At 35.7% G+C, this 26492-nt stretch overlaps 2 protein-coding genes across 6 annotated transcripts in view; one reads left to right on the top strand and one right to left on the bottom strand.

The window, feature by feature from the left end:
• Positions 1-19118, bottom strand: part of hmgxb3 (HMG box domain containing 3) — a 70918-nt gene extending 51800 nt beyond the window's left edge. For both annotated transcript variants that reach the window (XM_087281034.1, XM_087281033.1), the window contains exons 1-12: positions 18973-19118; positions 15920-16046; positions 14502-14676; positions 12518-12949; positions 10541-10639; positions 9080-9211; positions 7733-8028; positions 5353-5456; positions 5179-5262; positions 5003-5091; positions 2492-2590; positions 2262-2408 (exon numbers count right to left, since the gene is read on the bottom strand). In XM_087281034.1, the coding sequence (XP_087137160.1) occupies positions 2262-2408; positions 2492-2590; positions 5003-5091; positions 5179-5262; positions 5353-5456; positions 7733-8028; positions 9080-9211; positions 10541-10639; positions 12518-12949; positions 14502-14676; positions 15920-16044 (1782 nt within the window). In that variant the 5' untranslated portion in view covers positions 16045-16046; positions 18973-19118. The remainder of the gene's footprint in view (positions 1-2261; positions 2409-2491; positions 2591-5002; positions 5092-5178; positions 5263-5352; positions 5457-7732; positions 8029-9079; positions 9212-10540; positions 10640-12517; positions 12950-14501; positions 14677-15919; positions 16047-18972) is intronic.
• Positions 19012-26492, top strand: part of slc35a4 (solute carrier family 35 member A4) — a 9232-nt gene continuing 1751 nt past the window's right edge. Inside the window, exons 1-4 of one of the 4 annotated variants that reach the window (NM_001256043.3) lie at positions 19012-19185; positions 22521-22619; positions 23437-23752; positions 25333-26492. The exon at positions 25333-26492 is cut by the window's right edge and continues 1751 nt beyond it. In NM_001256043.3, coding sequence (NP_001242972.2) covers positions 25356-26300 — 945 coding nt within the window. In that variant the 5' untranslated portion in view covers positions 19012-19185; positions 22521-22619; positions 23437-23752; positions 25333-25355 and the 3' untranslated portion in view covers positions 26301-26492. Of the gene's footprint in view, positions 19186-19948; positions 19978-22520; positions 22620-23436; positions 23902-25329 lie in introns of those variants that run through there. The other 3 variants (XR_015506920.1, NR_045688.2, XM_087280894.1) reach the window with 3 other exon arrangements.

The raw sequence follows: 26492 nt of genomic DNA, 5'->3' as shown, positions 1-26492 counted from the left end.
ATATATATATATATATAAAATATATATATATATATATATATATATATATATATATATATATATATATATATAATATATATATATTGTGGAAATATAAATTTCTATCAACTAATTCCAAATGAACAATAATCTACGTATAACTGAAAAGTTATATTCTTTGGTTTTTATTTCATTAACATCCCAGCTAGGAGGAACATTTAACCTTTATCTCTCTGACTACAGGCTAAGCCAGTGATGCAAATGCTTTAAATGACTCTGTCTTTGTCTTCGGGTGTTGCTTTTATGCTATAGAAACCCTATGTTGATTAACTTGTGTGGTCAGTAGCTGGGCCGTTTTTTAACACCTATGCCATGCTGACTCCAACTCTTAATTTGCATGCTCTGTTTAGCCATATCCCCTCCTCCTAAGAACACAATATAGCCATGAAATCTTTGTCTCAATTCAGACTAATTCAGACTTGTGTGAGACTCGTGAAAGAACTTGCAGACTGCGGACCTCTAGTAGGCTCTTGCAGACACGGACATCTTAAAGACGCTGTATGACTGCAGATTAACCAACACGTCTCAATAAAGGAATTCTGCTTGTTTCGAGTCTCCTGGACTGGGTTCTCTCTTCTTTTCACTCATTTATTTTTTTACAACAATATATATATATATATATATATATATATATATATATATATATATATATATATATATATATATATATATATATATAAAATATATATATATATATATATATACACACACACACACACACACACACACACACACACACACACACACACACACACACACACATATATATATATATATATATATATATATATATATATATATATATATATATACACACATATACACACATCCATTCAAAGCAGTCAAAAGTATATGGTGTGTGGATTTTTGGATTTTGCAATTTGATATGCACAAAATGAGGCTCGAAGTGCTTTTTGTGGGATGCTGGCTGTAACTGTGATCAATTTTTTGTTGAAGAGAATATGATCAACCTTTGATCAAGCCCCTTGATTATGATCAAGCCACGTCACATCGCAGTAAATTCCACTGCTAGTGTATAGTCATAAGAAACTAAATCGCTTTTTCATCGACTACCAAAAGCTGGGAAAACGTCAGATAAATATGCCAATGCAATTAACATTAATGCTGAATAGATCTAATATTTACACATTTGCTTGAGGAAGGAATGATGGGGGTAGTTACATTACTATAACTATTTTCCATAACATCTATGCCCTTCCATAACATTAGCTAACATTAAAACTAACAGATAGCACTATAGCTATTCATTGATTAGCAATCTGTCAACGTTGGGATGTAAAAAAATATGGGACAACAAATAGCTTCAAATGATAGAGTACAGAGCAAACATTAGAAAATATTGACAATAAAGTAAAAGGTTTAGCCTATTAAAATCAATGGCCGATAGAGAAATGAAATAAAGCCATAAAATCTATTTCACGTTTGATTGTATTTGCATATTGATTAAAGTTAAGATACTTATTTAGTGAAGAGCAGCAAATGAATCTCTCATTGTGATTTGCTTGAAAACAGAGGTGTTCATGTAAGAATGCACAGATCTATAATGAAGCATTCGACTTCTTTAGTAACTGTTTGTGCTCATTTAAGAGAGAATTAGTAGTTTTTAAAATAAAACACGCAGGACGGAGCAAAAAAAAAAAATATAATAATAATAAGCACTTTTCCGACGGTCCCTTACTGAGAGCTCCACTTAGTGCGAGCTCTACCAGCTAAACGCAGATTGCGAGGGCTCAAACGGAGCAGTGCTCGTAATGTCGAGCGAAAAAAAAAAGAAAAAGACAGCCGTGAAACATAACCAGCTTTGTCTTTTTATAGGAAACACACTTTAGATATTTTTAGGGTAAGAGGTTTTTGAGTTATTGCCGTCAATCATACTGGTTTTGATTCTCCGCAATGTAAATATGGCTTCAGCTATGTGATGTTGCGCAACCCACCTTTGTTGACTGTGCAACCCACTAGAGGACTAGCAAACCCACAGTTTGAAAACCCCTGATATAGAGTATAGTTTGTGTGTGAGACCTTTGTGCACTTACCTTGCCTACAGCAATACTATACTATTACTATATCACTATTACTATTACTATATATATATATATATATATATATATATATATATATATATATATATATATATATATATATATATATATATATAGCTGAATAGTATTGTTTTTTGTGTTCGACTAGTTGTTTATACTAACCGTGAGTTTGCTCTTCTTGCTGGATTTGTTGACGAGTTCGCAGCCGCAGGTGGGACACTGTTGAGGTTTGTGTCTGTTTTTATACACATAATCACACGCAGGGTTTTTACACCGGCCTCGACCTCTCGCCGTGGACAAACCCAGAGCCTGAACAACACACAAACACATACTGTTAGCAATTTAAACACTTGACAAACATAAAGAATCTCAGTCAGTAAGTGAACACTAACTAGGGAGGATCCGGTGGATTTCTTGAAGGGCACCATAGAGAGGATCTTCACGCCGTTGTCTGTGATGATATACTGGTTACTGTTCACCGTCATCGGCTTCTGAAATCGCACACATCAAGATTTCTTAATCACAGACAACAACATCAGAATAATGCCAACTCAGATCTGTATTATTAATCAATTTATTCATGTTTTTATTTTTAATGCTGTTTTTAAGCATTATTTTATGATTATATTATTCTCTTATATAGTTAGTTTTATTGTATAACATTTTTTTATACTACTGTTATCATTAATATTTTAATCCTAATTTTTTTAATGTACCTTTTATTTATAGTTATAGTTTTTAATGAAAATCAATTACATGCACAGTATAAAAAGGCACATGACCATTTAAAAAAAGTCAGATGTTACTGTGACTAAACTATTTCTCTTTTAGGTAAGTTAGGATTATCAAAGTAGCTTCTGTTCTGCTTAAGAGCAGAATAATGAGAGAGATATTTGAAAAATTGTTAAAACTTTTCTTGTAAAATCCAGTTTACACACAATAAGATTATTATGCCTCTGAAAAAGCTCAGATGAGGGTGTCAAGGTTTTGGAAGTTTCTGATTGGCTATTTGACAACATTTGAGTTCATTGGAGGCACAACTGTAGAATAGTATTTAAGCAAAACCTCAAACACACTGCTCCCTTGTGTGACAACATGGGAAAATTAACAAGCTGGAATCAACAAAAAAGCCAAATTACAATTTGCTAAATTACACTGGGAAAAAGACTCCGTTTTGGAGACATGTCCTGTGGTCTGATGGAATCTCAAGAGATCAGCCAGAAAATTAAAACTTGGCCACAAATGTGTCTTCCAAACAGACCATGACCCTAAGCATACTGCCAAATTAGTTAAAATGTGCTTTAAGGACAACAGAGTGAATGTTTTAGAGTGGACATCACAAAGCCCTGATCTCAATCCTATAAAAAAGCTTGTGCGAGCAAGACAGCCTATGAATCTGATTAAACTCTGGTTTCAACTGTATATTTATAACAACAATCTCTGGGCTTGCTACATAACAAATACCCAAATTTTAACAATTTATAAAAAAAGAATAACTTTCTGGCCATCGGATATTAGGCATATATTTTGCGATGGTGATTTTGGAAAGTATTAAATCGCTTTGTAAACGCTTAGAATTACCATTTCAGGAATCTCCCCATACAGTTGAATAGACCGGAAACCACTTCGCGTGACGTCACACTTAACAAGCGGATAACATTAAATAAATATATATATATATATATATATATATATATATATATATATATATATATATATATATATATATATATATATATATATATATATATTTTTTTTTTTTTTTTTTTTTATATATATTTTTTTTTATTTATTTCTAAAAAAATTCACCTTGCAATTCACTATATGATCTTTAGGATATTTGTAATGACAGTTAAAATATTTATTTAGTCATTGTTAGGCAAAACTTATGTTTAGGTCAACTTTACTATTTAGTTTATCTTGTTTAATTTGACAAAAATTATGTTCAATATATTAAAACACATATGTAAAATATACAGGCACATAAAATACCCCCCACAAAAAAAAAACGCACAAGAAAGCAAAATGACTAAAACTGCAATATCAACTAGGATAAAAAAATTGAAATTATACAAATTATTCATTTATTTTTCTTCAGCTTGATCCCTTATTTATCAGTGGTGGTTGCCACAGTGGAACGAACCGCCAACTATTCCAGCATATGTTTTACGAAGCGGATGCCCTTCCAGCTGCAACCCAGCACTGGAAAACACCCATACACTCTCACATCCCCACACACACACTCATACACCATGGCCAATTTTTTTTGTTTACCCAATTCACTTACAGCATCTGTGAAAGATAACCAGAGCACCAGGAAAAAACACACCAACAAACTCCACACAGAAATGCCAACTGACCCAGCTGGGAATCAAATCACTGACCTTCTTGCTGTGGGCCGTCAGTGCTAACCACTGAGTCACTGAACCGGCTTATATACTAATTAAAATAACTAAATACAATAATAAGACGATTATAGTATAAAAAAATTTCAAAATAACACTCTTCACGGCGATGCAGTGGCGCAGTAGGTAGTGCTGTCGCCTCACAGCAAGAAGGTCGCTGGTTCGAATCTCGACTCAGTTGGTGTTTCTTTGAGGAGTTTGCATGTTCTCCCTGCCTTCGCGTGGGTTTCCTCCGGGTGCTTCAGTTTCCCCCACAGTCCAAAGACATGCAGTACAGGTGAATTGGGTAGGCTAAATTGTCCGTAGTTTATGAGTGTGTGTGTGGATGTTTCCCAGAGATGGGTTGCGGCTGGAAGGGCATCCGCTGTGTAAAAATTTGCTGGATAAGTTGGCGGTTCATTCCGCTGTGGCGACTCCGGATTAATAAAGGGACTAAGCCGACAAGAAAATGAATGAATGAATGAACACTCTTCACTTGGGATTTATTGATGAGCTGACCTGTTGTAAAGCAGCGGGTGTGATCATGTGACCCAGCTGTTTGAGAGTGCTGGGTTTCAGACCTGCCATGTGTTGTTCGCTGACCTTCACTGAAAAACCAAACAAACACAACACATTACAAGAGAGTCAGCGATGAAGCAAACATAAACCTCTGCGTCATCATTCCTCTCTCTCACCGGCTCTGATGATACCAGCGTCTGTTTTGACTTTATCAGGAGGAATGGTGATCCACTGCATCACCGCAGGCTGACTGGCTGAATCTGTGGAGAAACAGACACAAGTCAGCATCTCGCATGCTCTTCATTCAGTTTCTCAAGCCAGTTTGTATTTGCTAAAGGAGTTTAGCTCACTGTTTTGTGATGGCGCTGGAAGAATAGCTCGTATGCGTCGTTTCTGCACAGCACTGCAGGCTTTTTCTCTAGCGATAATCTGAATCTGACCACCACCCAATGCTCTGAAATGACACAAAAACACACATTAAAGACTAATAGAGACATTTATGCCTTGATCAAACCCATTTTTGTGTTGAGAGGTGCCTTTTTTTAATGGTTTTCAAATGGCTGTGAGCATTTTCAGGGCTGCTTATGCGTCCTGTGCGCCTCACATTTTAGGGGGCATTAACATACAAACGCCCCATTCACACGGGGCTTCAGCGTCAATGCTTGACTGAAGGCGAGTCTGAAGTAGGGGCTGATGCCATCGTCATAGCAGCATCAGCCAATGAAATTCAGTCAGCAATAGGCCACAGTCTAGCTGGTGTATTTGCATACAACGATCTGATTGGCTGATGCTTCCATTGGCGCTTGAGAAGTTGAGCTAGTCCCAACTTCTACAGCGAACAACGCCTCTGAAGCTGCGTCGACGGGTCCACAATGCAGTTCGGCAATGCTTGACGTCACCCATTCAAAGTGAATGGCAAGCGTTGATGCTGAAGCCCCGTGTGAATGGAGCGTAAGTCTAAAAGCATATGGAAAGCAAGAGGTGCTTCACTTCCTTTACCATTTTCAATGAACTTGAAGCAACATTCCACTTTGGCGTCTGTCGCTGCCCGTCAACAATCAGCCTTTTTCCTCATAGGATGACAAACCATTGCTGCAGCTCTGATACAAGTTTTATTTATGAGAAAAATTAAAAGCGTTGCAGTGTTTGGATGCACTGCCTTTGTCTAAGCCAATTAATCTACCGTCATTACTGAAATGTGTAAAGACCATTTCAATGTGGTCATGGCCCATGAACATTTCCTGCTTGTTATCAAACTACTTCATAACTATAACAAGATTCAATTCAATCGTAACTTACTGTAAAAACAGCTTTCATAACATTATTTATCAATATGTGGCCCTTTTTGGATTCTCGGAAGCTGTAGAAATTAAAAATGTAAAACAGGAAACACGTTGGGGCCATTGTTTTTGTTTACATTACTCTAAATGGTCTATATTCCATACTGCTGATATATTTAATACTGCTGAAGCTGATTGGTTAGTTGCAGTCACATGACTCGTAGTGTGTTGAAAGTTCAGTTTTCAACTAGGTGCACTTTGAAAATGCTTGAGCCTCGCTTAATACTTGCGCATGCAAGCCATGCACCTCTATTGTAAATAACAAACTTGTGTGCACAAAAGGCATGATGTGTGAACGGCTTCTTAAGCGACTATGTTAACGTGTATTTTAAAAGTTAAAGAAATGCCAAACTTTTTATAAAAATCTCTTAATTGGCAACATTTTACGCACTCTTGAGGTGGTTTTAGAATTGTCTGAAAAAGGCTTAATGTGAATAACTCGAATGTAATGGGACGTATTGAATATTACACTAATGTGCCTACATTATGCTTGCCTTGTTTACTGTTGGTTGCTAGGTTACCAATACTACTGTTAGCTTCTCTAACAACTTGAATGTTTTTTTTTTGCAAAATGAATCTGCCTATTAAGTGTTTCACTTCTTCAAGTACATTGTGCACTACACTGTATGCTGCAAACTATTTTTGTCATTGTAAGTTCTAAAAAATAATATAAAAATTGTAAAGAAATTACAAATAAATAATAATAGCTAAATAATAATATAACTTTGAATAAAATGGGTAACGTACAGTTTAATATAGTAATATGCTAACATTTTTTAATATAAACTGTTATAATAATTACTTCTTTACTACATTTGCATTAAGAAAACTAAGATAAAGATGATTAAAAACTGTTTGCAAAAATTTAAATAAAGTAAATATGTAAATAGTAAAAATATGCATAGATGAAATTTTTTTAAAAATTGGAAAAAAGTGAGTGAAATGATTAAAAACAGACATGAATTAAAGTTAAAGTGACAATCACTTAAAAAAAAGCTTACAAATAATTTGTGAAAAAAAAAAACTAAATAATAAAATAATGAAAATTCCTTATACTTGGAGCAAGATCAAAACTGAAAACAGCCAAAAAGAACAACATAAAACATCTAAGAATCTAAGAACAGAATATAAAAACGTAAAACCTTAATATACACTATAACAATAATATTAAACCAGCACTGCTGCAATGGAAGCTCAAGCTTTGTGCATAATTTTTTTTTATTGTTGTTTTCATTCATTATGTTGAGAACTGAAACAAAATTAACAAAATTAACATAAAATTAAACAAATCATGCAAAATAATTAGTATATTATTTTGCATGATTTGTTTAATTTTATGTTAATTTTGTTAATAATTAATATTGTGATATTGTAATATTGTGTTTCTTACAGGACAGCTGTTGTTTCATCAGGTTTGCAGACTGCGGCTCCATCAGATGTTTGTTGGGTCGACCCTGCCTTGATTCGCTCTCTCTTTTTCCGAGTAACTCTTCTAGCAGCAGCAGCAGCAGATCCGCCATCCTGAGCCTTATCTGAAGTGCTGACTCTGGATGCAGACGCATGATCTTCTGTCTGCTCTGTGTCTTTAAGATCTACTGGATCATCTGAGCGCTGGGCAGTAGGATTGGAGTCCTCACACTCTTTTCCAGAAGACGCCTCAGAGGATTTACTGGAGCTTCTCTTGCCCTGTAACAAAGCGAATTGCAGATTGAATTGATTTAAAACGTCAGCAGAGAAGCCACATATATTAAAGCCACATTTCTGTTCTGAAGGCAGATTTCTTTAAAGTCCAAAGACTCATTAGTGACCATCTCCCCCTCATTAGCATAGAATGTTAATCTTGTTTTTGAATCTGCCCCAACGCTAACACACACATTTGTAGCTCCGCCCTCTTTTGAAAAGAGCACAATCTCATTTGAATTTAAAGGGAAAGTCACCAAAATGCCACGATTACGCTCAAAACCTAAAAGGGTCAGTTTCAAAGAGTTATAAAACAATATTTGAGGGGTATTTTGAGCTGAAACACACACACACAAACACACACTAGAATCATAAGAGGCATATTTTACATCTTGTAAAATTAGGTATAATAGATCCCCCTTAAATGTTGCTAATATGATTATTAATTTGTCAAATGATACAACTTATAATAAGGTTGTTTATAAGACACTGTGCATGCATTTCTCCCTTCATAAAAAGTCTGGTCCCACTTAATATTAGGTGGTCTTAACTACCATGCACCAATAATACACACAATATGTGTTCATAATGTATTGCAGGTAGGTTTTGGGACAGGTTTGGGGGTACGTAATAGATGTAATAGATGATCAACAGTGTAATTACAGATGTAAGGTATTTAATCAATCATAAGTACAATGTAAACCCATGTGTTTACACAGTGAGAACATTGTAACAAATAATTAACTACGGTGTGAGTACATATTAGTTCAGGCCACCTAATATAAAGTGGGAGCGAAAGTCTAGTCAACTTTTCCACCACACAGCACACACTTCTTTCAATCATGCAAGTCAGGGCTGCTCAACCCTGTTCCTGGAGATCTTCCTTCCTGCAAAGTTGAGCTCCAACCCTGATCAAACACACCTGAACCAATTAAATAAGACCTGAACAGCACTTGATAATTACAGGCAGGTGTGTTTGATAAGGTAAGGTAGATCTCCAGGAACAGGGTTGAGCAGTCCTGATCTGAGTGATAAAACATGAGTAACGTTGACTCACATGCGGGACCCACTTCCCACCGAGGTGTTGCCCGCAGTCTGGACAAAATGGCGGTTTGTGACGGGTGACGTATGAAAACATACAGCCGGGTGTGATGCAGTTGCCACGTCCTCTCCGTGTGTATTTGATGGGCTGAAAACACAACAGATGTCAGAGATACTGTTCATGCATAAATGCAGAATACATTGAAGACTGGAAAAGATTTAGAGCACCAATAGGATTTCTAGACTGCGATGCAACTTAACAATGTTACTCAAACTCAAAGCAAAAGCAAGATAGGATATCATGGGGAGCAGAATTGAATGTGAACCATTGTGCTCACCGAAACACCAGAATCAAGCAATACATTCATAAAATAAACTTATTTTGATGTTTTTTCGATCTGTTGCGTCTGAAATAAACTGATATCCATATAAATAGATACAGCTGGCAGCTAGCTTTTTGCAACTGTCACCCACTGAAGCTAAGCAGGGCTGCGCCCGGTCAGTACCTGGATGAGAGACCACATGAGAAAGCTGGGTTGCTGCTGGAAGTGGTGTTAGTGAGGCCAGCAGGGGCGCCCAACCTGCGGTCTATCTGGGTCCTAATGCCCCAATATAGTGAGGGGGACTCTATACTGCTCAGTGAGCGCCGTCTTTCGATGTTAAACTGAGGTCCTGACTCTCTGAGGTCATTAAAAATCCAAGGATGTCCTTCGAAAAAGAGTAGGGGTTTCAACCTGGCATCCTGGCCAAATTAGCCTACTAGCCTCCGTCCATCATGGCCTCCTAACCATCCCCATATCATAATTGGCTTCATCACTCTGCCTCCTCTCCACCAATCAGCTGGTGTGCAGTCTGGTGCAAAATGGCTGCCGTCGTGTCATCCAGGTGGATGCTGCACACTGGTGGTGGATGAGGAGATTCACCTCCATTGTGTAAAGCGCTTTGAGTGCCCAGAAAAGCGCTTTATAAATGTAAGGAATTATTATTAGTGGGAATTATTACTGCAGATGTATGTGCCCTCCAGAAACTTGCATTCTGTGAATGAACGTCGCCTCGTGGTTCCATCCCAAAGAGGGAAGAAATCACTTTCCCGAACTCTCACTTTCAATCTGCCCAGTTGGTGGAATGAACTCCCTATCTGCATCAGAATGGCAGAGTCACTCGCTGTCTTCAAGAAACGACTAAAAACTCAACTATTTAGTCTCCACTTTCCTTACTAATCTGCAATTGCCTCTCTGTCTCCACCGCTAATTGTACCACAAAAAAAAAAAATAAAATAAAATAAAAAATTATTACTAATGGTTTTGCGTCTTATACTTTACATACCTGAAACTTGTCTACAGCACTTATTCATTGTTGCTCTTATAGTTGTGTAAATTGCCTCCTTGTCCTTATTTGTAAGTCGCTTTGGATAAAAGCGTCTGCTAAATGACTAAATGTAAATTATTAATCATAAATACAGAAAAATCCCACTGACCAGTTTAAAGGAGGGTTTGGGTTCGGTCTTCACAGTGCTCATCAATGGAAACATCATGATTGGGCTGGCTGTGTTAATCACTTTATTCTCCACAAGGCCCTGAAAAACAAAATACAGAACATAAATATTGTACAAACAATCAATGTGACTTCTGTAATCGGAGGGTCAGAGAGCTCCCGCTTTACATCTAAGTTATCATCATTTTTTGTGTCTAAAGATGAATGAAGGTCTCAGGGAGTTGGAACGACATGAAAATTGTAATAGTTTATGCTACCGAAATATGTTCTTTGTGTATACTCAAACTGAAAATGTTTAGGAATAATAAAGTATATATTTTTTTAAAAAGTGTAAAAGCTGGTTTAAATGTTTAGGACACTCTGGGATACTTTTTTTTGAGATTTTAACAGATTTTGTGTGTGTTGAGCATCAGTTAAGCTGACATTGGCACCTGTCCGCTGTAATTGTGGGGAATACTTTGAGGTTTTGTCTGCTAATTTCATCTTCCGGGTTTAAAATAATTTTTGGGAAGGGATCAAAATTGGTGACGTAGCGCGAATCTGCTAGTAAAGTGTTGACGCATCAGTTTCTCATTATTATTAATAGTGGAGTTTTCTTATCCTATGAGAAGACCCTGCTTCTTATTTATTCAGGACTGCCTGTGCTTTCCAAGTTGTCAGACTCAATGACTGGGTGAAACCGCGCACGGCAGGAGAGCTGTATGAGAATTGGAGAATGGTGGACTTTGTTCTGTTATTACTTGTTATTAGTATTAGAGTTTGTTACCATTCAGACACATCACCTAAATCCATGCTGCTGTGTTCGTCTATGTTTAAAACCAGATTACTGGCAGGATAATGGTTGGACAGGGCAAGAGACCAGCTGCACTGCTCCACTGTGTCTGCATTCAGACCCCGGGCTTCAGGAGGAGAGGGGGATTTCATGGCCCTTTAAAGGGATAGTTCACCTTTAGGTAGACCCAAATCCTTTACCACTTTCTTTTGTCTTTTAAATACAACTGAAAATGTTTTGAAGAAAGCTGGACACCCGTAACCATTGACTTTCATAGTAGGAAAAACACATACAATGGATGTCAGAAGTTACAGGTTTTCACCCTTTTTCAAAATATCTTCTCTTGTATTCAACAGAAGAAAGAAACTCTTGAAGGTTTGAATGGGTGAGTAAATGATGACAGAATTTTTAGTTTTGGCTGAACTATCCCTTTAAAAAATATACTATGGTAGTCAATGGTTACCGGTTTTCAGCTTTCTTCAAAACATATTCTTTTGTGCTCAACACATGTAAGAAACTCAAACTGGTTTGGAACAATTTGGATCAAAATACTATGGAAGTCAATGGTTACCGTTTGTCAGCCTTCTTCAAAATATTTTCTTTTGTGTTCAGCAGAAGACAGAAACTCATGAAGGTTTGAAACGGTGAGTAAATGATGACAGAATTTTCAGTTTTGGCTGAACTATCCCTTTATAAGCAATACTATGGATGTCAATGGTTACCGGTTTTCAGCTTTCTTCAAAATATCTTCATTTGTGTTCCACAGAAAGAAGAAACTCAAACAGGTTTGGAACAATTTGGAATAAACCAAATACAATGGATGTCAGTGGTTACCGGTTTTCACCATTCTTCAAAATATCTTCTCTTGTGTTTAACAGAAAAAACAAACAAACACAAACATCTTCGGAGCAAGAAAAGGACAACTAATGATGACAGAATCTACATTTTTGGGTGAACCATCCCTTCAAAGTCAATACTGGAATACTATTGATGTCAATGGTTACCGGTTTACAGCTTTCTTCAAAACATCTTCTTTTTTGTTTAACAGAAGAAAGAAACTCAAACAACTTTAAAACAAGTAAAGGGCGATTAAATGATAACGGAATTTCAATTCTGGCTGAACTATCCCTTTAGCCTTGTACTAGCAGGGTGTAAGGTGCGGTAAACGTAAATAATCAAACAGCTTACCTGATTGGGTATTATAGCAACCAGATGAGTGGATTCTGCTTTGAGCTGAGGCATTAAAGCTCCAGCATCTCCTCCGTTCTCCACAGCCACCGCAACGTCAGCATAACACACTCCAGTCTCCTTCTTCTTCACAGTTTTGTCGAGACTCGTCACTCTTTCACAGATGCTGGTGTTCTGGGCTGCGTCTGCACTGAGGGCCTGGATGGCGATGCACTGCTCCGTCAGCTCCACCTCACTGCCCAGATTCATGGGGGACACCAGAGTGTCCTGCGCAGGGGTTCCAGGAGCTCCGTCCACCAGCACATCCACATCCCCACCCTCAGTCTGATCTCCTGCTGTGGGACTCTTGGGCAGGAGCACATAATTGGCCCTCGGGAGGATCTTGCGGAATCCTGGGACGTCCTGAGAGGAAACGGCTGCTGATTGGCTGCTCTGGGACAAAAAAAGGAGATGTAAAATTAGACAGCCGATGATATTAAAAATTACACAAGTAGACCTTTCTTGTTTGTTTGTAAAAGTAAATCTAATTTCCTACTTATTTTAAGAGTAAAAAATGACTTAGAAATATTTTATTATGAATTTAATTAATTTAGAGGGATTTAAAAAAAATACTAATATTTAATAAAAATAAGATTTTTTTCTTTTTTTTTAAAGAAAAAAACTCTATATTTGCTTTGCATTTTTGCAGGTGTCCCTTTTTCATGATGAAGCATCAATGAGACTACAACATGTCATCATTTATTTATGATTTAATTACTTTAAGCAGCAATTAGCTTTATTAATGGCAAAATCTTTTAATTATATTATTCAATCACTTCTTTTCTCAATACTACTCTTCAAAATAATGTAACAATTGGTAAAAATAAACAACTTACAAAACTATCGATGTATGCATAATATCAAATAAAATATTTTAGCTTAATGCAAAATAAAAAATATTGCAGGACATACCTTTTAAAAATAATAATAATAATAATAATAATAATAATAATAATATTAAACATAATATTAAATTAAAGATTTAAATATTATTAGCATTTTTATAATTATTATTACATAATACATTTTATTATTTTTGCATATGTTTTATTTTATTAAATAATGTTACACAATTTTAATTAAAATACTGCATATTACATATATATTATATTTCAAAATATATAGTATTAGAGATATAAAGTAATTAAAAGAAGTCAATTTTTTGCAGTACAACAAATATGCAGGGCAAATATGGAGCTTTTCTCCTTCAAACACTATTATAAAAATCATTATTATTATTATTATTATTATTAAAATTTTTAAATAGTAGCATTATTATTAAAGTACTTTTATAATATTATTACTAACAATTACTTTTTAGTTTTTATAATATTTTACTATAAAATAAAAATGAGTATTTATAAAAAAAAAGTAAAAAGAAATAATTAAGTGCTGTCAAAATGAATTGCGATCAACGGATCCAAAATAAATAAATATAAATCAATAAATAATAAATATAAACTAAACATTTTATCTAATACAAATTATATATATATACACACACACATTATATATATATATATATACACTCATATATATATATATATATATATATATATATATATATATATATATATATATATATATATATATATATATATATATATATATATATATATATATATATATATATATATATATACACACAGTGAGTACACACACATTATGTAAATACAAACTTTTATTTTGGATGCAAATAATTGCATTTGAAAGCACTATAATATATATATATATATATATATATATATATATATATATATATATATATATATATATATATATAAATATATATATATATATATATATATTTTTTTTTTTTTTTTTTTTTTTTTTTTTACAGTAAAAAAAAAAATTATCCCTGAATTCTTACAAATAAACAACATACAAAAATATACATTCATGCATAAAATGTAAAAATTATTTACAATTATTCTCAAAGACTTACGGGGTCGACTCCATCTCTCTCCATGCGCGCTCTCTCCAGATAATATCCCCGGTCGGCCACGTTCAACCTCTTCCAGCTGTCACTGATGCATTTGTTGATCTCAGACTGAGGCAGATCCGGATGCTCCTGCTGGATCCTCTGATGCACGTCGAAGTAATAGAGCAGGTATGCAGATCTACGACAGAAAGCCAACAATTCTGCAGCTCAAGCATACAGGGTCAAGTACAAATGAAATCAAAACGAACCATATGATTTGGTTAGCTCACATTGCTAGTTTTGTAGTGTAACAATTCATCTGCGCATGTCATTAATAAAAAAATCTGCTCTTGAAATCTTTAATTAAAATCTCAAAATTCACTTCCTGTTTACATTTTTTAGATTACGTCAAAGACTCTAGAATATACAAGACATGTCACTCGTATAGGTTTGAATGCGGAAAAGTGTAACTGTCAATACGACGAATGAATCCCCGCCTTCTAGTACAGTAGCCAATCATCGATCGATATATGGCGAATAAAGTCCGCCTTCTAGTACAGTAGCCAATCATTGATCCCTATAGACTGATGATACTCCGAGGGAGGGGCTCGAACCAGACATGAGCAGATTTTGTGCGATTTGAATGTTTAGAAATTAAACTAAAGGTACAGGTGTTGCTTAATTTTATTAGTGATTCCAAATATGTAATGTAATCGCAAGCTTGTCAGGTAGTTTTGGAGAATTCGATGTTTCCCAATTCAGACCTGAGAGGTGTTTAAAAAATGGCCGTAGAGTGATATGACTTGCCTTTAAGGGACTTTGATTACGTCTGTCTGAGCTGTTGTGCTCAAGTAGGTATCGCTGCAGCCCGGAGACCTGCAAGTGGGAGGGATTACACCGCAAGTAGGTTGGGTGATCTCCAAGTGGGAGGGACTTAAACCACAGGTAGGTTGGGTTTATCAGGTTATGGAGGTTGGGTTTAGGTGTAGACGTACATAAAACACAACAGGTTACTGTGAGGTTGGGTTTAGGGTTAGGTGTACACATTCATAAAGCACAATATTGAACTCTAAATACGACTAAATAAGGTTTGCACAGCCCACTTGGAGCTCCAAGGCCCACCCACTTGGAGCTGGCTCCGACCTCCGTTTACACCCTTCTCGTTGGGCTTGGCTAACAAACTTAACCACGCCCGTCCAGCTGTCATTTTTGACAACAAACAGAAATGGTGAGGAGGAGGAGGAGTCTGTTAGGCTGTAATAACTCGCCCAAAACCTTGTCCGGATCTTTCTGAATGAAATGCTGCTTTACTACATCAGTATAATCAGCTCGCAGTGGAAAAAGCAAGCCACGCCCGCTGTTTTCTCATTTATTAAAAAACGGTTCCAGCTTTCGGTTCATGTGGACTTTTTCAGAGCTCAGCTTTCTGGATCAACATCTACCTGGGTTTCTTGGGTTTGTCCGAGTTCTCCACGCTGCCTTTGCTCTTGCGTTTCTTCTTGGGTGAAGGAAGCTCCAGAAGCGTGTAGCAGCTCTCCACCTCCATCTCCCCATAGATAGCCTCCATCTCTGACAGAAAAACATACACAGATACACACATACAGTCAAAATTATTAGCCCTCTTGTGATTTTTTTGGTTCCTTTTCATTTCCCTAATGATGTTTAACAGAGCAAGGAATTTTTCACAGTATTTCCTATATAACTTTTTCTTTTGGGGAAAGTCTTATTTATTTTATTTTGGCTAGAATGAAAGCAATTTTTTTTTACATTTTAAGGTTAATATTATTATCCCCTTAAGCAATATTTGTTTTCAATATTCTACAGAGCCACTGTTATACAATCACTTACATAATAATTACCCTAACTTACCCTATTAACCTAGTTAAGCCTTTAAACGTCACTTTAAACTGAATACTAGCATCCTGAAAAATATCTAGTCAAATATTATGCACTGTCATAATGCATGTGAACCCACAGCTAAACTGGTTCGCAGATTTCAGAGTGTGTGTGCAGGCATATTCCCTCCCATGTGTATATGTGTGGTATTGCTTATTGTTGATGCATTGACTTCCATATGTATATTACCATTCCCATAGTAAAACTGTGGTTGGTGTTGTAAAACCATAGTTAATTTAGGTTTACCATGGTCAACTGTGATAACCCCAAATTAACATAGTTTTGCAACACCAACTAGTTTTACCAGGGTATTTATAGTAAACTGTGGTTATAAAATAGAAGTCTCTCAGCCAAAGCCCAAAAAAAGAAATGATTACTTCAAATTTGCAATAAAAACATGGTTAATTTTTGTAAGGGTACTTGATTCAAATGAAGTTATATGGTTTTACTACAGAACGTGGTATTATCATGACATCGGTTTGTTACTATTAATAGTAATAATATGTTACAACTGACACAAATGCATGTAAACAGAAACATTGAATGCATCATGTGACACTCCCTTAATAGCAAACATACACAACAGAGACATATATGTGATTTTAACAGCAGTTTATCCATATGAACCCACATCAAACTGGCTAGCAGCAGATTTCAGAGTGTGTTTTATTTCCTCCCGTGCGTGTGTTATATTGCTTATTGTTGACCCTTTTTTGAGACATTGACTTCCATTTTATGCTAGTAATACCATGGTAAAACTGTGTTTGACACAATTGCAGGTAAGTGTGGTAGAGCCTTGGTTTGGTGTTGCAAAACCATAGTAAATTTGTGTTTACCATGGTCAACTATTGTAACACCATATTAACAATGGTTTTGCAACACCATCCATACCATACCATACCATTACCATGGTATTTGTAGTAAAACTGTGGTTGCAAAATGGATTTTAATGTGCCAAAAAAAAGTCACTTCAAATTTACTATGAGAAAACCATGGTTAATCGTTGTAAGGCTACATATCTTGATTCCAATATACGTCTGAAAATAATATGGCTTTACTTTGGAACGTGGTACTATCATGACATTAGTTGATAATATTAATATTACAACTGATAAAGTATAAAGTTACAACTGACACAAAGCCAGGTAATCATTGTAAAACAGTGGTTGGTGTTGCAAAACCACAATTAATTTGTGTTTACCGTGGTCAACTATAGTAACACCAAATTAACAATGGGTTTGCAACAACAAACACAGTTTTACCAGGGTATTTGTAGTAAAACTGTGATTATAAAATGGAAGTCTCTCAGTCAATGACCCAAAAAGAAATGATTACTTCAAATTTTTGAGGTAAAGTTGGTTTTATATTCGCACATTCAGACTTTCTCCTTAATTATTTTAGAAAAGTATTATTTTCAAACTCTAAATTGTGAAATCATATTAGCAACCAATGAATGGTACACTATTCACAGTCAATTAAATAGGGCTAATGTTTTTTAAGTCATATTTACATGTGATTTTAGACCCTGTATTGAAATTAGCGTAGTTGACAATATAGGAATTAAACGTTAAATGTGCGAATATAAAACCAGCTTTACGTCAATACTTTTTTTCCAATTGAACTTGATTTTAATGATCCTATGTGGTTTTACTACGGAACGTAATATTATCATGACATTAGTTGATAATATTAATATTCCAACTGATAAAGTATAAAGTTACAACTGACACAAAGCCAGGTAATCATGGTAAAACTTTGGTTGGTGTTGCAAAACCACAGTTAATTTGTGTTTACCGTGGTCAACTATGGTAACCCCAAACAATGGTTTTGCAACAACAACCACAGTTTTACCAGGGTATTTGTAGTAAAACTGTAATTATAAAATGGAAGTCTCTCAGTCAATGACGCAAAATAAATGATTACTTCATATTTTAAAGTTTGATTTTTTTGTTTTGCTTGAGGTAGAGTTGGTTTTATATTCGCACATTCAGACTTTCTCCTTAATAATTTTAGAAAAGCATTATTTGCAAACTCTAAATTGTGAAATCATATTAGCAACCAATGAATACTACTGTATTCACAGTCAATTAAATAGGGCTAATGTTGTTTTAAGTCATATTTTACATGTGATTTTAGACCCTATATTCATATTAGCGTAGTAGACAATATAGGGAACGTTAAATAAAGGAATGTGCACATATAAAACCAGCTTTACGGCAATACTTTTTTGTAAGTGTACTTGATTCTAATGAACTTATGTGGTTTTACTACGGAACGTGGGATTATCCTGACATTGGTTACCCAATTTTAATATTATTCGGTTACAACTGACACAAGTGCATGTAAACAGAAGCCCTGAACGCATCACGTGACACTCCAACAAACATACACAAATAGAATAGAGACCAACATGTGTGATTTCAATAGCAGTTTTTCCACATGAACCCACAGCTAAACTGTTTAGCAGATCTCTGGGTGTGTGTGCAAGCATGTCAGAGTGTTTATTCCCTCCCGTGTGTGTGTGTGTGATGTCGCTTATTGTTGAGTGCGGATACTGACTGTCTGCGGCCAATGAGCGCGTGTCTTATTGAAGACTTACCCGAAGGAGCGCAGGATCGGTCCAAGTCTAGTCGAATTTGTCAGCACACCGGCGGGTAAGCCGCGGGATCCACCACCCGGGTCATGTGTGTGCGAGGAGTGAGAGTTGAGCCGGTGTTTTAGCGTGTGTTTCCCGCAGAATAGTGCGGTAAAATGGCGGAGGAGAGATCAGATGAACGACTGGAGGCCCAATGAGAGTTTGATCCACGAATGAGTACGAGCTTTAATTCGCCCCTGTTTTTATTTTAACCGCTATTTTTGCACATTTTCCTCCAATATGATTGTGTTCTTCTGTTAAACGTATGCAAAAAACTAATATAAACAGTTAGACTCTTGTTTCCCGGGAGATATAACGTTAAAGTTGTTGTGTTCCTTCAGTGCCCGCTTGGAGGCTCAGAGAGCTAAATCGTGGAGTCCATTCAAAACATATCCTTGTCGCATTGCAGACAGTTATATCTGATAATAAAAAATAATAATACTTAAACTTATTTATTATTGGAACGATTTCATTATACGCAAATAGAAATCAAGATATGTTTCTAATAAAACTATAACAAAAACTGCGAGTTGCTGTGACAACGAGCTACAGTGATTGGTAAATAAGCAACAGCGATGAGAAAAGTAACTGCTGTCTCATGACCGGGTCTCACAACATTTATCTGAACAGTTGTGAATAATGATAATCAAATCTACGGTAATAAAAGTTAAAGTTACATTAAATAGGCTTAAGGGATTTTATATTTATTAGAATTTAATAATACAATGACAGAACTTTCGAATTTCTATACTTTGCTTGTTGTTGGAAGCTCTACTCGCTATTTGAACATACTTTTATACGCTTTTTACAAATTATAATAACATCAAATAACTATTTAGAAGCATTTAAAAAGCAAATATGTTATTTTAAGGCTTGAAAAGTTGAAGTTCGAGCAGATCGTCGTTCAGACCACATGAGTCGAGTGCAGACCGAGTCGTTTGTCATTTCTGCAGTATGGCGGAGGACAAGGTAAGAGAGGGTCTGTTTAATACTGAATTAAAGTACAAATAAGACGGATATATGGATTTCGCGTATGTATAATCATTTATATATCAGTGTGTTCCGCTGTTTGTTAATTAGAGCTGTCGTGAAGCTTTATTTGAATTGTGTAAAGTCACTGCTGTGTCTGTGAACTCTTGGCATTTGACAGCTGTAACAGAAAGCGAAACGTCGATCATAACATAGCGATAATAAGACTTAAAGTGTTGAGAAATGTGCACGAATAATCGAAAATAAAATAAGCGGGAAGTGGCTAAATAGTGCCGTAATAGAAATTATTTAATATAATATAATAAAGCAAATATAAACTAACGTTACCTAAGACAAGACAATAACAATCAGTATTGTGATGTAAATTGAATATTGCCATTATTGTATTATTATTAATTCTTATATTACAATAAAATGCTTTATATATAGTTACAAACAATTAATATTTTTACTATTATTATTATTTCATATACACATTACTAAAATCTTATATGCGAATGAAATTAATTATTGGGCGATTCTTCAACTACGGGCACTTATAGCCTTTAAAGTTGAGTAAAAAAAACATGTTTCAAATTAACGTAATACAGCCTCATAAGTTTAAACAAATTGTCTAGTTTTAAGATTTGTAAGAGGACAAACTTGGATAAGAAGAGAAACATTTTTTTTCCCATTGTGAACTGAACAAATGTCAACTCCACCACATCCCAATATACAGCTTATTTCAAAATGAAGAGATCATTTTTGTATCTAGTTTAACCAATCTTTCCACAATATATATAATAATGATAGATTTGTCAATGAAATAAATCAGTTGTATGCTGAATTGTACTCCTGTCACACAAAAATTTAATATTCATTTGGTTATGAGCTTATTAGACAATAAATAAACTGAATTTGTATATTAAATAGAGCATGAACTCATACATTGTGAATACACTTTATATCTGTGATGGGAACTTTCTAAATATATTTTTTTAAATGTGTGTGGTGATGGAAATGACAGTGCTGGAAATGACATTTTAACAGATTATTGTGAAAAAATTAAAAATAGCTTCAGCGGTTAGCTTTGGGTTGATATTAGCCTTTCATAACTACAAAACACTTTTTATTTACCTTCATTTTGTTTGGTTTAAAAAAAAACATCTTAAAAGGTACAACATGTTTGGAAATGACGTAGAATAAATGTATTTCCTTATCAAGCAATATTTACCTCTCAGATGGCACTATTCATTTTCATAGAAACCTCCAAAATAATCTCACACAAACTTTTTAAAGCAACATTACAGTGCTGTGGTGGAAATAACACTGATACTGTGCAACAGCTACATTTTGTATAAAAATAATAATATTAATAATAGTCTCATATTAATAACTATAAAATATTTAACTTATTTCACTAGTGCTTAATTAGGATATATTAATAGATACCAGATAAATAATATTTTAAAATGTTGTTTTCATTGTTGAAGTTTAAAACTCTGGGTGTGCGACTAGGTGAAATCAGGGATTTTGACATCTAAAAGGAGGTTGAATAATATGAAAATATGTAATAGAAAGCTAGTCAGTTTTTTCAAAGTAGGTTTATTGTTAGCTTAACAAAGAAAGAGGAATTTGAAAAAAATTATATTTTTGGATATATGATCAAAAGACATAAAAGTGCCCGTAGTTGAAGAATTAACCTATTATTATCATCATTTTTAGTATTATCACTATTATAATAATTATTATTCAGATTGTTTTAGGGAAATTATGCTACTAATTATACTGTTATATTTGCTGTTGTTATTTTAAATAAATGTTTGTTTTATGTATGTTAAATATTTTTGTTACAGTGAAATATTTCAAAGATAAGACATTTTTTAATGAATATTAATAATTTTAGTATGTTATTATCAATGTCATTTTGGCAAATGTGGATATTTTTAGCTCTAATTTAAGTTGTGGTTTATCCAAAGATGTCATAATTTGTGGTATTATCACTATTACATCAATTATTATTCAGATTGTTTTAGGGAAATGATGTTATTTACTTTCCCTCAGATCATGCAGCACTACTACTATTTGCTGTGACTTTGAATAATCAAGCATTAATGAATAAACAAAACAGCAGTATGACAATGATTTTGGAGCTCGCTTTCTACTACTCTCACATGGTCACCCACTAAGCAGGGCAGTGCCTGGTCAGTACCTGGATTGGAGACCACATGAGAAAGCTAGGTTGCTGCCGGAAGTGGTGTTAGTGAGGCCAGCAGGGGCGCTCGACGTACGGTCTGTGTGGGTCCTAATGCCCCAGTATATTGATGGGGACTCTATACTGCTCAGTGAGCGCCGTCTTTCAGATGAGACGTAAAACTGAGGTCCTGACTCTCTGTGGTTGTTAAAAATCTCAGGATGTCCTTCAATAAAGAGTAGGGGTTTAACATCGGCATCCTGGTCAAATTTGCCCACTGGCCTCTGTCCATCATGGCCTCCTAAGGGCTGATTTACACAAGTAATGTGTGTGTTCTGTTGTGTTTCAGGATCCAGTGACCAAACTGAAGGATCTTGTTCATCTCAAAGACCAGCTGGAGGAGATCCAGAAGAAGGTGGAGAATGAGGTTCAAGCTGGAGTCCCACAGGTACCACATCAGTTACTTAGAAATTACTACTGACGTTTTGATGGCATTCTGATCATTCATTTGGTTTTGGCCAGTAGTCAATATGCTTGTATTAAACACAAAAATGACTAATAAATTAAATGGAAGTGACATGGTTTAATACAATTTTATAATTTCGAACGTTATTGCATTTTTAAACCTTACTCATAAAAACTATTTAGAGTTTTACCTGAGTTTCTGTTTGTTATTTCTTTAGAGCATTTGATGTTTAATTTAAGTTTTAAGCATTTTATTTTATTTTATTTTAATTGTAAATTTAAGACAAAATTATTTAGCTGTCCTGTAATGAAAACCTGAAAAATCAATTATTTAAATATAAAATTTAGATTATATTAGAAAAGTATTATTTAAAAAAAAATGTCTTTCCAGAATTAAATAATTAGTTTTTAAGGAAACAAATTATGAATATCTTTCTAAGAAATGATTATTATTAGGAAAAAAATACAAAAACCAGGCATTAGAAAGCCAAATTTAAGTATTATTTTAATTCAGTTATTTAATTTATTTTCAATTAATTTATTTTTATTTAATTATTTAAGTTTTAATAATTATTAATTAAAATAAATAATTGAATGAATGAATTATTTATTAATTATTGTCCTAGCAATTAGAAGTGGTATAATAAGCAAAATGCTGTGCATTTTATTTAAATAAATGATTAGTTCATTTTAAAAATTAATTAATACAATAAAATATGTCCAAAATGCTGTATGTTCATGTTGCACCGAATATACTACACAACTGAACCTGCTGTCCTGTGTGTGTGTGTGTTTTTCAGGGTGGCTCATTATTAGCATCTCCATTTCTGAAAGGCTTTCTGGCCGGGTATGTGGTGTCCAGACTGCGCTCTTCTGCTGTCCTCGGAGTGGCTTTGGGGACGCTGAGTGGGATATTCGCCGCTCAAAACTATCAGGTGCCCAACATCGAGGCCACTCTACGGGACATCCTGAACTCTCTTAAGAAAAGACCTGGAGAATAACAGCAGACCAAAGAGGAGGAGGAAACGCATCATCACCGCTGGCGTTTTTGTTATTGCCACTCCTTCCCTCAACAAAACTGCTGATCTGAATCACATTTTGTTTTGAGGTCTATATGTGAGTGTGGATTGGGGACTGGGATGAAAAATGGGCATTATGTTGGGCTTCATGATTTACTGTTGTAAAACAAATTTCGATTAGACTTGTTGTGATTGTCGAATCACAAAGGATGAGACTGAAATAAATTAATAATCATGCTGCTAAAAGTTTAACTTTGATTAATATCATCCAAAATAAAAGTGAATTTTTACATAATATTATTTATTATTTATATGAGCAATATCACACGAGTAGCAGTGTGCTATGGCTGTATACCAGCACTGGTGGGAGGCGTGCATTGGCATGAGGCTGCAGGCCGAGTGCTTAGTGCCCCACCAGTGCTGATATAAAGCCATAGCACACTGCTGCTAGTGTGATATTGCGTTTATACAACAGTTCGACGGTACAATCTTGTACATAAAAAAGAAAATTCAAACACAGAGATACTAAACACCTTTTGTATTAGGAACTACTTTCTTCCGCCATTCATTCACATCTGCAGCAGATGTCAGAACAGCAGAAGCCATTACTAATTCACCAATGTTACTGTAGAGCAAGTATTTGGCATCCTGGCCAAATCTGCCCACTGGCCTTTGTCCATCATGGCCTCCTAACCATCCCCATATTCAATTGGCTGCATCACTGTCTCCTCTCCACCAATCAGCTGGTGTGTGGTGTGCGGTCTGGCGCAAAATGGCTGCCGTCGCGTCATCCAGGTGGATGCTGCACACTGGTGGTAGATGAGGAGATTCCCCCCACTGTGTAAAGCGCTTTGAGTGCCCAGAAAAGCGCTATAGAAATGTAAGGAATTATTATTATTATTATTATTATTATTTGAATGATTCTCTATAGTGTAATGTGAAGCAGCGCTTCTGGTGTGTGACCCCCTTAAGGTGATGACATACAGGAAATTTTGCTCACATTTTAAGATTATAAGGCTGAACGTGACATGAAATGCCATCCGTCTACAGAGATTTCTCACCAGACTGCTGTTGTGTTTGCGATAAGGAGGGACAAGGCTGAATCCAGCTTCTTATTTGCAGCTTCATATTGATTCCATCCGGTCCTCCTTAAAAACCACAAGGTTTCCGTTTTCAGCTTTTTATTTGCGCTCAAGAGAACACACTGAGCAAGGGCTTATAATGCGGTTCTGGCGCCATCTTGTGGATAGACAAAGTCAACCGTCTTTGGCCACCGACGAGCTCTCAAAAATTGTAAATATTTTAAAATAGGCACTATTCTTACAAATAAACTGCATAGTTGCAATCTAAACAACTACATTCTCGACTAAAAAAATCCTCTAAAGTACATTTTGTTGTCTAACAACAGTAATATTTGTCAAACTGTTGCGTCTCTGCTTGTTGCTTGCTGTATGTGGGCGGAGTAATACACAGAGGTGAAGGATGAAGAGGCCTTTGTGTGATGTTACAGGCAAAATATCGCACGGCTATCAGCCAATCAGATTCAAGAACCAGACAGAACTATTTATATATATATATATATATATATATATATATATATATATATATATATATATATATATATATATATAGTCTTTCCGACACATTTTGATTACTTCTTTTATCTTTAATCAGCAGAAGTGCCACATGACTGACCAAACATGATCGCAATCTCAGCAGATGAATCTCCAGAATCCTCTTCTCCTGCTCTCCGCCTCCGCTGGCTGTTTCTCCTGCTCCTGCTGGTGTTGATCTACGGCTCTCACGCTCCTCTGCTCTCGCTCTGCAAAACACAAGCACAGATCCCCTTCAGCGCTTCATCATGTGTGCTCCTCATCGAGACCTCCAAACTCTTCATCTCTTTTGCCTCCCTACTAGCATCCGGGAGCGTTTCTACTCTCCGAATCTCCATATCCATGACGACAGCATCCCCGTACGCCGTTCCCGCCGTCCTCTACGCCTTCAACAACCATCTAGTGGTCTTCATGCAGGCCTACATGGACCCCAGCTCCTTCCAGGTGCTCAGTAACCTCAAGATTGCCTTCACAGCTCTCCTCTATACATCGTGCTTAGGAAAGCGTTTGCATCGCAGACAATGGTTTGCTATGGGCTTGCTTATATCTGCCGGCGTTTCTCACAGCTGCTTTAGTTACGATTTGGAAGGTAAGCAGGAAACGGCGGTTTACATCACTTCCTGGGGTTTGCTGTTGGTTCTTGTGTATTGTTTTGTGTCGGGTTTGGCTGCCGTTTATACCGAACGCGTGCTGAAAAGCCAACGTCTGCCGTTGAGCATGCAGAATCTGTTTCTGTACGCGTTCGGTGTTGTGGTCAATCTGGCGTCACATCTGTCCGGCGGGGAACAGAAAGGGTTTTTTGAGGGTTATTCGGCTGTGGTTTGGGTTATTGTCGCCGGACAGGTTGCCAATGGACTGCTTATGTCTGTGGTCATGAAACATGGAACGGGAATCACACGTTTGTTTGTGATTTCGTCAGCGATGCTAGTCAATGCTGTGTTGTCCTGGGGGATTCTGGGAGTTCAGCTTACTGGGTACTTCCTGTTTCCTGTTGTGCTGATTGGATGGGCGGTGTACCTGTATTATACGTAAAGGAGTAACCACTGACAACCGCATTTAAGTAATTGCTTTATAAAATCAGATCATTATTGGCCTTTAGATTGTAAAACAAATGTATTTTATTTTTTTATGTAGTAGTATTAGTAGCAGAAGTAGGAGGAAGTGTTAGAATTCGATACCAATTGGTACTGAAATTTTAAAAACGTTCATTTTCCGCTAATATTC

The sequence above is a fragment of the Danio rerio genome, chromosome 14, assembly GCF_052040795.2.
Source record: "Danio rerio strain M-AB ecotype USA chromosome 14, GRCz13ab, whole genome shotgun sequence".
Classification (NCBI taxonomy): domain Eukaryota; kingdom Metazoa; phylum Chordata; class Actinopteri; order Cypriniformes; family Danionidae; genus Danio; species Danio rerio.
This window is presented reverse-complemented; position numbering and strand designations above follow the sequence as displayed.